Source organism: Magnolia sinica, chromosome 13 (assembly GCF_029962835.1).
Source record: "Magnolia sinica isolate HGM2019 chromosome 13, MsV1, whole genome shotgun sequence".
In the NCBI taxonomy this organism is placed as follows: domain Eukaryota; kingdom Viridiplantae; phylum Streptophyta; class Magnoliopsida; order Magnoliales; family Magnoliaceae; genus Magnolia; species Magnolia sinica.
In genome coordinates this window covers 41,415,725-41,429,753 of record NC_080585.1, presented here as the reverse complement: position 1 = coordinate 41,429,753, position 14,029 = coordinate 41,415,725, and the positions used below count along the sequence as shown (strand labels likewise).

Genomic DNA, 14,029 nt, shown 5'->3' with positions numbered 1-14,029 from the left:
ACCAAAAATAACGAATGTCCAATGCCCAAATGGATCACAAAGTGGGAATTAAATTCCTACCGTTGAAAATTTCTTAGGGACCACAATATTTGTTTTTTCACCTCATCCAATTATATTTGACCATATCAACGGGTTGGATGGAAAACAATTGACACAGTGGACCTTGAGGAGGTTTCAATGATAGGCGTCTTTACCGCTGCTTCCTGTGGTGTGGTCCACTTGAGCCTTAGATCTGACTTATTTTTGGTTTAGCCATCTAAAATGATATAGAAATATATGGACGGACGATGCGGATAAAACTCATAAATCTGGCCCCTCAGTGGCCCTTGGAGCCTCTGCCTGTCCCGAGCTCGGAACGGGCAGGGGTAGTACCTAATCCGCGCCCACAGCCGGTTGTAGAACCAATGACATTACTTTATCCAATCCGCAGAAGCGGATTGCGTACTGAGTAACTCAGTACGCTTAGTGTACTGAGTAAACTCTTTGGAGCCCACCATCATACATACATTTTATCCGCTCCGTCCATCTTTTTTACCAGATAATTTTAGATAGTTATCCCAAAAATGAAGCATATCCAAAGCGCAATTGGAACACACCACTCTTTCCTGTGGTATTGTCCCCTTGATATTTTTATACGCTTCAATTTTGGGATCAACCACTAAATTGATCTTTAAAAACGGATGGACGGTGTGGATAAATTTTATGCACTCAAAGTGGGCCCAACAGAGTTTACTCAGTACGATAAGAGCGTACTCCGATTTCCCAATCCGCTCCCATATAAGCCATCTTCCGGTTGCTTTCTCGTTGCGCAGAAGAGTGACGTTGTTGTTTTCGGAATGAGTCCGGATCCTCTGTTATCAGGTTAACAGAGAAATCCTGATACCCTAGTTTTCATTAGTCTACGTCACCACTCACTAAAAAATAAAAAAATAATAAAAAACAGCTTCGGACGCCAAACCATTATGTCAACAGGAATTCTCTGTTGACCTAGTAACAGAGGATCTCGACTCGAGTCCGGATCCTCTGTTATCAGGTTAACGGAGAAATCCTGATACCCTGATTCTCATTGGTCCACGTCACCACTCACTAAAAAATAAAAAAATAATAAAAAACAGCTTCGGACGCCAAACCATTAGGTCAACAGGAATTCTCTGTTGACCTAGTAACAGAGGATCCCGACTCGACTCGAAATTGCAAGAGTAACGTTGGTTTCTCGAAAGCTAGAGAGAGGGAGAGAGAGGCGGACGCACTTGCAGAGGTCCCGAAGAAGCATAAGGAGATAGAGAGGGAGAGAGAGATGTACTTGCAGAGAAGAAGGTAATTTTTTTATTTTTTTTTCGATTTTTTCTTTAGTTTTTTTCCCCTTCTTCTGAAAATCGCTACTGAGGTAATGGCCGTTATACACCGTAACAGCCGTTAAGCTTCCTTTTTCTCCCCACCTCGCGTCATGGATGTTGATGTTTCAGACGTCAGCCGTTGATTATCATAGTGAGATTTGATTGTTTACATATCCTTCCCTAATCCGAGTTCTAATTTCAACCTCTAGGGCCTGTTTGGATGCCTGTAACTTTTCTAAAATGTAACAAAGTTACAGGTGACTTTGTTACAGTTGGTTTTTGGGGGAGGAAAGTCACAGGTTACTTTCTCTCAACCTGTGACTTTCTTACAGGTAAAAGAGCCGAAAATCTTACAGGCGCTGGAGTCGTTTTTCAAGTTACCTGTAACTAAGTTACAGGTAACGGTTGAAAATTTTGAAATGAAAATCGTTGGGAAGAATCGCACCTGCATCGAAGAAGCATACCTACCTTCTCAGACGGAGTGAAGGCTGAAGGGCCATTAAAGGCTACAAGCGGCCATTGAAGGCTAGGCTACAAGAGGCCATTGAAGTCTATCAGGCTACATGCGGGCGCAATGAGGGCTATGAGGCTAACATTGGGGAGAATCAGAGCTCTGTATTGAAGAAGGTTGGTGGTCATTGCTGTATATATAGACATCCATCCCTTTCCAATGTCTTCATCTCCCTCTCTCAGCCTCCGTTTCCCACTCTCAAGTCTCCTTTTCCCTCTCTCAGTCTACTTTCCCCTCTCCCATCGAGCTTCCGCAAGGTACGAAACCCCTTTTCTCTCTGTTGCGTTTTCCTTTCTTTCTTTTCTTTCCTTTTTTTTTTCCCCTTCTGCGTTGACAGAGGCAGTTTGGTGAGGTGGCGTGGATAATGCAGATGATCTGTGGGGCCCACCATATTGTATTTGTTTTATCCATGCCGTCCATCCATTCTTTTGGATCGTTTTAGGGCTTGATTCCAAAAACGAGGGATATCTAAGTCTCAGGTGGACCACACCACCGAAAACAATAATGATTAAAAGTCCACCATTAAAAAACTACTAGGGCCCACTGTAATGTTTGTTTCACATCCAAGCTGTTGATTAGGTCATAAAGACCTGGATGAAGGGAACAAAACAAATATCGGTTTGATCGAAAACATTGGTGGCCCACAAAAAGTTTTTAATGGTGGGTGTTCAATCAACACTGTTTCCAGTGACGTGGTCCACCCGAAATTTTGATGTACCTTATTTTTGGGCTGATGACTTAAAAATTTTCTGTAATAATGGATAGATGGTGTGGATGAAACAAATACATCATAGTGGGCCCACATAACACGTCACATAGCCTTCATGACTTCTGTTGTTTTTTTGTTTATTTGGTATTGCTGTGGATCCGAAGATTTGGGTCTATAGATATTGTTGTAATGAATTTCTTTTTCATGTTTTCCTTTTCTTTTTCTTTTTAAAAATGAGGATCTATTTTTCAGTTTCCATTTGTGGGTTCTGATGATTTAAGATTGATGTTCTTGTTTCTTTCCATTTCTTGGGTAAGGAATGATAGGATTGCTGTCATTTCTGTTTGATTGGAAGATCTTGACCATTTGATCTTTGGCCTTCATCAATTAAAATCAGATTGCTGCCTTCTGTTTTGTGTGATAATGGTGTTACAACTACCCGAACAAGTGAAAAACCAACCCCAGCATGTTTTACCACAGGGGCGAACTGGTCCAGCTGTTTCTTGAAAGTGTCTATCTACCACAGGGGTGAATTGGTCCAGCATGTTTTACCCCAGCATGTTTGTGCAGGTGGTTCCGACAAACTGGTAATCCAGACTGTTGAGGGACTGTATTACAATGGAAAAAGTGTAATATTGTTGCTAGTAAAAATAGAAAAAGAAGTATTCACTTTGATGTTATACAATGGTTCACAGTACATTCAAATTTGTCATGCTCTTTCAAGTGCTTATCATCAGTAAATTACTGCTAGTTGCAGCCAACTGTTAAGAAGTCCCCACTGTGCCTGCATTCATCAATTTCCCATCCATTGACATTAGCCACTATCTGTTTCAAGTCTTTCAAAAAACACTACACCAACCCCTTAATGAAGAGTACACCAACCCCTTATTTTCCCCCTCTTGTATGTTCTTTTGGCACCTTCCAAACCACACCAAAACTCCCACTCAACCAACCAAACTGGCATGTGTGAGAAAACCGCCCCGTACGCAACAACATCATGACTACATGTCCACCTTAGATGATCTGTTTTGCTTCCTCCTCTTAGAGGCTGGGCTGGTGTGAGAATTTGCACATGACCCAACTGTAATTTCATCACTTTTATAGCTCAAGCATGCAGCATCCAGCACCCCAATGGGGCTCTGTGGCACTGTGGCACTGATGAGACTGGCCTACTTACACATTTAACAGGCTTACTGATCAATGCTATTTCTTGAATTAGTTCAAAACACTTCAATACTCTCTCCTGCAATCTAAAGACAGATGAACAAATTGATCAGATGGTTTGAATTTTAAATTGAACTATAAATGATGGAAGATGAAGGAAAATCCTTCTTTGGGTGGGCACAACTATTTACCTTTTCTATATGCATGCCACAGGAAATGGCCTTGTCCAAATCCACCATCTGGGATTCTCCTGATACAGATATTGCCACTGCTAAAGCAATGTCAGAGGGCCTGAATTCCAAGAATGCAATCCCTGCATTTTATTTTTAAAATTTTCTCTGTTAGAAAAGTCCCAACTTTGCAAATCTTGGAGAAGAAGGCAAGATACAGACCTTTAACTGTGCTTAAGATGAGTTCGATGCATCGACAAATTGTGGATCTTGGCGGCAGTTTGCCTTCATTGATCCTTTGAAGAAAGTAATCTATGAACGAGAATGGAGTAACAGTTTGCATCCTCCACTTCAAAGTGCTCAACACCAGAAGCTCCATTCTCGTATAGTCCTAGCTTCAAAGACGAATTTTGATTCTCCAACCTGATAAAGCACATGATACTAGCATTTAGATGTGAAAAAAAAACATATAACATCTTCCAAAAGAAGAGGACTGTAGCAATCCCCAAGCATATTAGATAATTGTTCAAAGAATAGATGGCTAGGATCTTTTGATTTGTTACCTTTTTGTGCCTTTTATGTGGGACAGTTGGTTATTTGTAAAAGTTTATCCAAACACACCTTAAACATGGCGGATTCTGCCACGGGGAGTTATGCACAAACTCCAGCTGATCCTGATGAAAAGATGTCGTGCCAACTCATGCCTTTAATGACATCCAGTTGTCTCCAGTTAACTCCGATGCATATACACTATTTGCACCCATGGACTTTTCATTTTGGGATGAGACACAATCTGAAACTCAACAATCTGGAGGAAGTAGTAAAAGGACTACAGGAATCTCAACTCCAGGGCCATCGAAGAAAAAGAAGGCTACTATCGTATCAATTGTCGTAGAAAGATTTGATGGCCTTTGCGGCTCAATAGACAAATTTGTCACCCTCAAGTCTACAACTGATGCTGTACTTATGACAATGAAATTATGGGAGGAGTTGGAGAACATGACAACTATCGATGAAGACATGATGTATAAGGCTTTTAAGTTCCTTTTAGATCGACCGAATCTTATACATGGGTTCCTTTATAGTGTATCCCCTGCCCAAAGGCATGTATGGTTGGAGAACATGGTTCCTCAATAGATTACTTTAGTTTAATGTTATTTGTTTTTTACTTTCTTTCCCTTAAAGCATTGTAAACATATCTTGTGAAGAAAATAAAAATTTTTGCTTGGATATGTTACATTCAAGTTTTTTGCCCACATTACTAGCATTTTGAAAACATGGGCCCACTTTTATAGCCCACCTGTTGATTAGTTTTAGCCTAAGAATCGGCCAAACTATTCATTTACATGGGCTTAATAAAATGGAATAATTTTATACCAATCTTTTTTATGTGTCAATCTGATTTTTCAATGATTTTCTATTTCAACTCTTTCTAGTGTGAATATCCAACTTATTACCTGTAACAAAGTTACAGGTTATCCAAACGCAAAAGCAAAGTTACCTATAAGTAAGTTACAAACTTACATCCAAACAGGATTACCTGTAAGTAAGTTACATGTAACTTTCTTACAACTTAAAAAAGTTACAGGCATCCAAACAGGCCCGTATAGACAACACTGTCAAAATAGTTATGAAATTATGACCTTTTTGGTATTAAATGTATTTCATAGTGACCATTTTTCGTCTATTCATGAATGCCTTCTACTAAATGAAAACTTCCTCAATTTGATCGAAAGATGTAGAATTCAATAAGGTAGGTATAAATTTCTTACAAGCTCGAACTTGATCTCTCATTCTTATCTCTTCATCACAGGACCTTAAACCTAGTAGGACGTGTGATTAGATCCTTCTATGATGCTGTTGGTAGAGAATATATAGGGAGCAAATGACTTCCCTAACCTATTTTATTAAGAGGAATGAAATGGTATGGTATGGTGTCCTGAGGGAGCACCTAAAATAAAGAAAATAAACTTCTTTCTAATAGAAAAATGGATGCTACCTTTTCCTATCCTAAGATAGTGGATGCCTGATTTTCATTAAGAAAAAAATTAGCAAATGTTCAACTGTTTTTCCAATTGTAAGATTCCTCCTTTGAGCCCAAGGACCTTATTAATCATTCAAAGTACCAAAAAACTAAAACTGTAAGCAAACAAGAGAAATAGAACACCAAATCAGTCCACTGAAGACCTGATAAGATAGGTGTATAACATCAAAACTACAAAAACTTACAATGCTTAACTTGCCATAATCTGCCGCAAGGCTTTTGCTTCTCCCAGCCATGTGATCATTGTCACCATAAGTCATCAATGTCTTCAAGGAGACCATCACATGAGCTGGAATATAACTTGTAAGCTTTTGTAATTTCTCCTTTTCATGAGTATTAACTTCACTGAAGATAACATGCTATAAAAGGTCTAGGTGCTATATATAGGCCACTGAGAGAGGGCCCTCCAAATGTTCTTTCCCTCCTAATTTGAATTTAAAAACTCCAAATGTTCTTTCCCTCCTAATTTGAATTTGAGAGAGAGAGAGAGAGAGAGAGAGAGAGAGAGAGAGAGAGAGAGAGAGAGAGAGTAATGGTGGAACAAGTTGAAAGAGACTGCTCGTACAAATAGGGGAGAAAACTACAAATGATTTAATGGCATTTGTGTTCACTATGAATGTGCATGATTTTCTCTACCCCACTTCATGTTAGTCCGCTTTGAGCATATGTGTGAGAGGACTAGGCACATGTGGAAAAAAAAAAAAAAACTCAGAGACCGGACGTCAATCATTTCCAAAATCCAGAGGGGTAGACTATTGGGAGATTGGGAATTGCCATGCAGATATGCTCTTCTTGAGTGCAAGAAAATTTTGAATTTTTCTTGCATGTCTTGCAATGGTGTTACAGTGTTACTAATCCCCCTTTATAGACTCCGATCCACCATCCTAATGGTCGGATCTTCATTGGCTCCAAAGAGACGCTGTTCATTTTTTTAAATATCTTTATTAACAAACTATTGTGGGGATTACCGGGGTCTCCACGACAATAGTCAGGATTAAGAGGGGGCCTCATGGCCATTGATCTACTAAAGAAATCCCTCAACCATCCCGAGCTATGGGACCCACCCAGTCATGGAAAATAAAGATAACGCCTCTTATTGCAAAACCATAAAAGTAATCTTACTACAGTACTGCTAACAATACAACTTATAAAAGAAACTCTAATAGTGTTTTTTTTAAAAAGTCAATTAAGAAGCTCTATAGTTACGAGTACAATATAGATCTCCATTGAGTTCTTAGTTTGATCGGTTTCTTTTCCTACAAAATTCAGAACTCTCTATAGACCAATCTATGTGTTTACTTTTTACTAACATGTAATCATCGGTGACCCATACCTAGTGTGCAACTTTTTTAGGTTTTAGTTTAAAAATGTAAACTATTTAACCTATGGCAAACTCATTTTGTTCTGATCGATTGTGGCAACCTCTTGTTGGTGGCGGCCATTAGATATTAGGGCCCATCTTCTCTTTGTATCGTCTTAACTACTAATTGGGTACCTTCATTCCTAGATGTTTGGAATATATAATAAAGAAAATTTGTCTCCGTCTAACTGCACTTTTCAATAGGCATTCCTCTTACTGCCTCATTGAATGTCTACCTGTGCACGTAACCTATTTTGTGTGTCCTTAGTATGTAATCAACCAAGTATACTACTTGATATTATGCTTGTTGAAAGTTGAAACTAATAGCTATTGTTTCTATTAAACAAGGAATGAAACTCCATATCTTCAGTAGAAAATAAGAACTGCACATGCACATGCAGCAATCCCAAACCACTCACACATGTGCATGCACACACATAAACAAATTGCATAGCATGCTGCTACTTGGCTTTCACATTTTAAAGTATTTTAGAACCTATTTCACATGAAAACTCCAAAATGTTCAAATGGGTGCCATGGCTATGACTGACATTTTATTTTAAGTGTACTGTTGTACCTAAGTCATTCTTGGATAACATAGTTGAGAACAGACACTTGTCAATGTGGTAAACTGATGCATATGAGGACTGCATCTTATTCAATGCATTGGGGTGTGTTGGACAAAAGGGTATCCATATGAAGAGGGAAGAGTCTTGCATTAACTCACACCATGTGCATCCTTGTAAAGTAACATGGTTCTGTTTGTCCTTTTTTTCTTCCCCACATATTCAGCAAGTATTCTGAAATTGTCTTATCTAATATGTACATTTTAATTTCTGAAAATTAGGATCATTTTGCTATCCTGGCCTACAGTGCTGGAAAAGAGAATTACTGGAAGAATATAAATATCAATACCTACTCATTCTTGATCCGTTTTATAACCATTAGCTATTGCCACGGAATTTTTTTTTTTACCAGTTCTCAAAGTTGCTACATGTGAACAATATAGCATCTGTGCCTTCCACTGAATATGAAAACAACATCTCAATGTCTACTTTGTCTTGAAAATCTTCTTAATGTAGAGCTCTGAATATTACAAGAAGGGAGAATTGTTCCTAACATTCTTCTACATAATCTGCAAAAGCTGTCTGATCAGTAATATTTCCCTAGAATGAAAGAAAGACAAATTGGTGGTTGCTTTTGCATGTATCAATTATCCAGTGGATCAGCTATAGCACAACACATTTTATGCAAACCAGCTTGATAAGGACACGAGATGTCAGCTTGTCAATAGTGTGTAGACTATGATAATTACATGATGAAATTAGTCTGATCAAACAGCAAACGAAGGAACTAATTTTACAAAACTACATGCACTCTTTTTGCTTTGTTTTGTTTTTTTTTTTTTTTTTTTTAAAATCTTTTTATTTTAACTACATTCACTTGTCGAGTGGAATTTGAAAATTTTCAAAAGCATCCACAATGTTTAAGCAAAGGATCCAGTACATGGTCTGTATCATGTGGTTTATTGCTCTTTCATTCCAATTGTCGTCTCCTTGGCAATGTTGTATGGGATTCATGTGTTCGTTGGATACAAATATATATTATTCTATAAATAAGTATTGTATTTATTAAGAAAAGAGCATTCATTCTCTCTCATTTTCCTTCACAGGGATTGCTGGGTATGATGCATTTGTGATACTTATCATTTATGGAACTGCCCCTGCTGTATATTCAGGGCTCATGGTTCATTGATCCTGACAACTGATGTGATTGGCACTAGCATGGATGCAGGACGACCCAAACATCTCTGATTGGAAGATCCTAACCCTTCAATCAATGGGATAGTACAAATGGAGGGTTAGGATAAAGTACAACAACGGTGTGGATAAATAGGCTACTGATTGGATGGCTATGACCTTTCAATCCAATATATTTATAGGCATTTCACGCCCATGGTAAAGGCCATCTGATCAATTGTCTGGGTCAACGAATCATGGGTAGCAGCTGTACCAACTGGACATATCAGCAAACTGTACACATGCATGCAAATGAGATTTCCTTTTTTGTATCAATAATGATGGAGGTCTCAAGTCCAACCAGTTGGACTATGAGTTATGGTCCCCCTGGTGGATAAGTTGGAAGCATTCTTGTGTGTGTGACATCCAACCTATCCAATGGTTTGACCCCATCATTTGGACCACCTTGTGTAAAAATCTGCCTCATACTTCATTTAGTGGACCACACTTGTAATTTATTATTTATCAATGGCTACACATTGTTTTCATGGTCTGGTCCTGATGAGTAGATAGGGCTGACTTCTGCATTAGGTAATCCTCATTGGAAGGGTTGGATTTCACACGCACTTAATAGGTTAGAAGTTATCTGCTGGGTGAATTGTATCTTGTGGTCAAATCAGTTGTACTTGAGACTTCATAATGATGATGTACCCTATATCAAGTATGTCTGACCATGTTTCTTGGCACTGGTTGTCTTACTGTAAGCTTATGAATATGTTGCAGAGATGGCTCCAAAGGAAAAAAGAGGGAGACCTGAAAGCAAGTCAAGAATGATGTCTGTTATAAAGAAGAAGAAGAAAACCCTGATGAAAAAGGCTGATGAGCTATCAATCTTTTGTGGGGTCGAAGCCTGTGTAATCTCTCTCTCTTCGGAAACAAGCGAGTGCAATGTTTGGTCAAGCACGCCCGACGCCCTTTCCATGCTTAAGCGATATAGGGAACTAAAGACAGAAGACAAAAGCAAGCGGAAGGTCGATCTCACAGATGTCATGAGACAGAGAATAGATGAGGTAAAGAAGAAATTGGAGATTCAGAGGAAGAAGAATTTGGAACTTGAGTTGCAGAACAAACTGTTGGAGCTCAAAAATCTTAGTGTTGATGGTTTACCTCTGCAAAGTCTCCAAGAAAATCTTAGCTTAATAGATAAGACCTTGGAGAAGGTTCGTGAGCAGATCTCGACACTCCGTAAGGTTGCTATAGGTTCAGTTCCTCAAGCATATGACACACTATGCAGCTCATTGCCGTCTTCAGATCCACAAAATATACAGCTGGACTAACCTCAATCTTTCAACCCTCAATCATCCTTTTTTCAGCTCTCAGACATTCATTCCCTTTTCCCAAGAGAATACCCGCAAAATCCTTTGAACTCGATGACTTCTACCCAAAACAGCTACATCAGTGACATTTCTAGCTTCTCGTCCCCTGCTAGTCTTCCCAATTATGAGAGTGGTCTTCCCAATTATGAGAGTGGTCTTCCCAATTATGATGCACTCTCATCTGTTGTCCCTTCTGTTGAGGATGCTGAGGCGGTACCATTTTATTCTCCACCCTGTGACTTCCAATACCTTTCCCCATCAGCAGGTCGGCCAGAATCCCATTCTCTCCTGATTTACCCCGAAGATGATTTTCATCAGGAGTCTTCTTCTGCCCCTTCTACTCAGCACATGGATTCATATTTCTCCACTCCTTTTTCTTTGGAGAAGTTTGTCAGTCTGAGAAACAGTTTCAGGCATGGTTTTTATTAGGCCTGTCGCCCACGTGATGCTCCGTGGCTCTTTTATTGGGCATTTTTTTTACCAGTCCCATGTAAGCCAACGATACACGTATATATGTATTTGCAGCTAGCAACAGAAATGTTTTATTATTTCCTGTTCAAAGGGATTATTTATGTCCAAGTTATGTAAGAAAGACTGGCAAAAGCAGTTTTTATTTTTTATTTTTTTATAAATGAAATCAAGTGTTCTTCTTAGTTGTAGCATGTGTACTGTTCTTAGAATACAAAGCAGACTATTGGCACAATGGAATTAATGCAAGGCTTCTTTGTATTACAGTGAGAAAAACTCGTTATGGATTATTGATTGTTCTTTACTTTTATTTATGGATACTTGCTCTTCTTATCTAGCGATTGATTATGACTGCATTTGGATGAGCAGCGCAACCTAATAGTTTCAATCAAGAGGAAATAATCTAGCTGTGGAGTTTCTTATATTCCCAATGAGCAAGTAGCCCTCAGATACGTAGTGGAGTTTCTTGATCAATCTATAATGACATTCCGAAAGCAGTTTAATGAACTGATAATTGCAGTTCAATTGAGATGGTAATTTGTTTCTGCTTTTCAATTTAATGCAGGTTTTAGTTAGCCAAGGGGTTTGGGTCCTATGCTAGGCTGTCATCTCAGTTTCTGTTTGTTTTTGGGAAAATTGGTCGTCTCTTCTGCTATTCAGGGCTCTGCAGGGCAGGTATCTCAGTTGAGTGGAGTCTTCTGAGAGTGGTCCTCTGCTTCTTGGTCTGTTTGGGCTTTGGGTGCTTCAGTGCATTCAGTGCAAGGATCTGTGGAGCAGATGGTATGGCAGGCTGGTTGGCTGTTTGTCGTCTTTGCAGGTTGCAATATGGAGGTAAAATGGGGGGTATGTAGGGAGAGTTGGATTGTGTATCTTGTCAGTAGTGAAAGCAGGTGGCTGCCTGTTTTGTTTGCAGGTGGCTGCTTGGGTTTTAAGTTGCTGTTTGGAAGCTGTTCCTTTCTTTGCTCAGTCAGCTTCTTGTTGAGGCCCGGCTTTGGATGATCTTTTTTCGGTATCTCTAACAGTTTTGCTACCTCAGTGGTTCGTACAGTTTGAGGAGGTGGCAGGTTAAGCTGCTGCTGCTGCTATGTTGAATCTTATGCTCCATCTTTCTATCTTTGAGAGTATGGCAGACTTATGTTCTGTCTCTGCTTCAGTGTCCTGGGTGCTGTGCTCCTAAAGATCCAATGGCTGCTGGGTTTGATTGTTGTGGAGATTGTACACTGTCCTGATTGTGTTGCAGCTGGGGATGTTCCTCCTTGAAGGCTATGGGTTATGGGCATGCCTGTTGTGGTAATTAGCATTAGTTGCTGCTGGGGTTCCTTGTCTCTGCCCTGTTTCTTCCATTGTTTGTTGCAGGTTAGGTGTTTTTGGGACTCTGCTGGTAGCATCTATTTATTCTTGTCTAGAGCCAGTTTTCCCTGGTTTTTGTTTTGTGTTGTGCTGTACAGTGGTGTTATATGGTAGGTGAGGCCCATTTATTTTGTGGTACCTACTTGAATGATTGATGACCTTACTGTTATTGCAACAAAGTTACAAGTGATGTGCTCCCACCTTTCTGGCCACTAACTGCTACGAGTGCTACAGCTTGGGTTTAGGTCCGGTTGTTTAAGGTCCTCAGGTTTGGGTTGAGCAAATATAGGTCGGGTTAGGTTGGGTTGGGTTGGGTTGGGTTGGGAATAATCACACGTATTAGGTTGTTTAGGATTGGGTTAAGTATAAAGGAATTCGAGTTGGGTTTGGGTTTAGGTTGGGCACCTAGGGTTGGAATTCGGGTTTGGGTCAGGTTGCAGGTTGCCTCTTCCATTGAGGTCAGGTTGGGCTCAGGTTGACACTCAACCTGACCCAACTCGCCCAAGTTACACCCGTAGGGTTGGAATTCATGTTGGGTCAGGTTACCGGTTGGGTCCTCTTGAGGTCCAGTTGGGCTCAGGTTGACCTTCAACCTGATCTAACCTGCCCAATATGCATCCCTAGCTACCATGGATAACTGCAATCCAGTTGAACAGATAACTTAAATTCAATCCAGTTGTACATCTTACTATAACTACCATGGATAACTGAAATCAGTTGAACTGACAACTGAAATAAAATCCAACTGTACATCTAACTGTAACCTAGATTACTTTCTTCCATACATATACATACAGGAGCGTTGTCTAGGACTGGCAATGGGCCGGGCTCTTCATTTGCTCGACCAGCAATGGGCAGGTATTGGGCCTGATTTTAGGCAAGTAATTTGGCCATGCCTGAATTTCTAGCTCCATTAATAAATGGGGTGGGCTTAGGCCCAGGTTTGATAGCTTGTTTACTTAGGCCCAGCCTAAGAGGCTCGCTTGTGACTGTTATGGCTTGGGCATGGGTCTGAACCTCAGACCCAAGTTGGGTCCCATCTAAAATGCTCATTCATTCTTTTTATCTGAAAAGCCACAATCACTTTTTTTTTTTCCTGGCAAATTAGCATGTGTACATGCATGATTTTTAAAGGGAGTTTTACAATAATTAAAAAAAAAAACCTAATTAATATTAAATTTACATTCTGGTATCTTTTTTCACAAATATTTTAAAAAAGCTGCCTCATTATTTGAAGTATTATCATTCTACTAACTTTTATTCGTTCATTAGATTTCCTAACCGTGTTCACTGTGGGAGCATATGGTTGACAACTCAAGTGAGTCTTTACCATAATGTTTACGTGAAATCCACCTTGACCACTATGTGCATCACCTAATTTTAGGCCCAGAGCCCAAAAAATAAGTTCCATCCGTGATTTAGATGAACCAAGTGTATTAGGTAACACTTGTCCTCTAAACTTTCTCTGTGTAAACCAATTGAATCACAAATAGCCTAGTTTTTAGGCCCCGGGCCTAAATTATGGTGTGGCATCTAATAGCTGGAGTGGATTTTATATAATCATCATGGTGGACCCTATAAAAATCAAAGGTAAACATCTTTCTAAACTGTTTTCATTGGTGTCGCCCACTTGAATTATGAGTCAGCCTAATATTTTGACCTTGGGCTTAAAGTGGGATTGTACATCTAATTGTTGGAGTGGATTTCACGTACAAATCATGGTGGGCTCTGCCCAAAGGCAAGTTTGGCCCCTCCGTCTCCAAACTGTTCAGACAACAGAAAATCCTACTGTTAAATTTTA

At 39.6% G+C, this 14,029-nt stretch overlaps 1 protein-coding gene and 1 pseudogene across 1 annotated transcript; one reads left to right on the top strand and one right to left on the bottom strand.

The window, feature by feature from the left end:
• Positions 1-1,185: 1,185 nt before the first annotated feature.
• On the top strand, positions 1,186-10,371 carry LOC131223653 (agamous-like MADS-box protein AGL36). The gene is made up of 2 exons (XM_058219105.1): positions 1,186-1,317; positions 9,818-10,371. Exon 2 carries the CDS (start codon positions 9,820-9,822, stop codon positions 10,369-10,371), a length of 552 nt encoding a protein of 183 aa, XP_058075088.1. The 5' UTR covers positions 1,186-1,317; positions 9,818-9,819.
• LOC131224246 (cyclin-D4-2-like) lies at positions 3,551-6,195 on the bottom strand (annotated as a pseudogene).
• Positions 10,372-14,029: the final 3,658 nt, after the last annotated feature.

Excerpts from the sequence above, each read along its gene's own strand:
- LOC131223653 (XM_058219105.1), top strand. The coding sequence starts at position 9,820 with ATGGCTCCAAAGGAAAAAAGAGGGAGACCTGAAAGCAAGTCAAGAATG.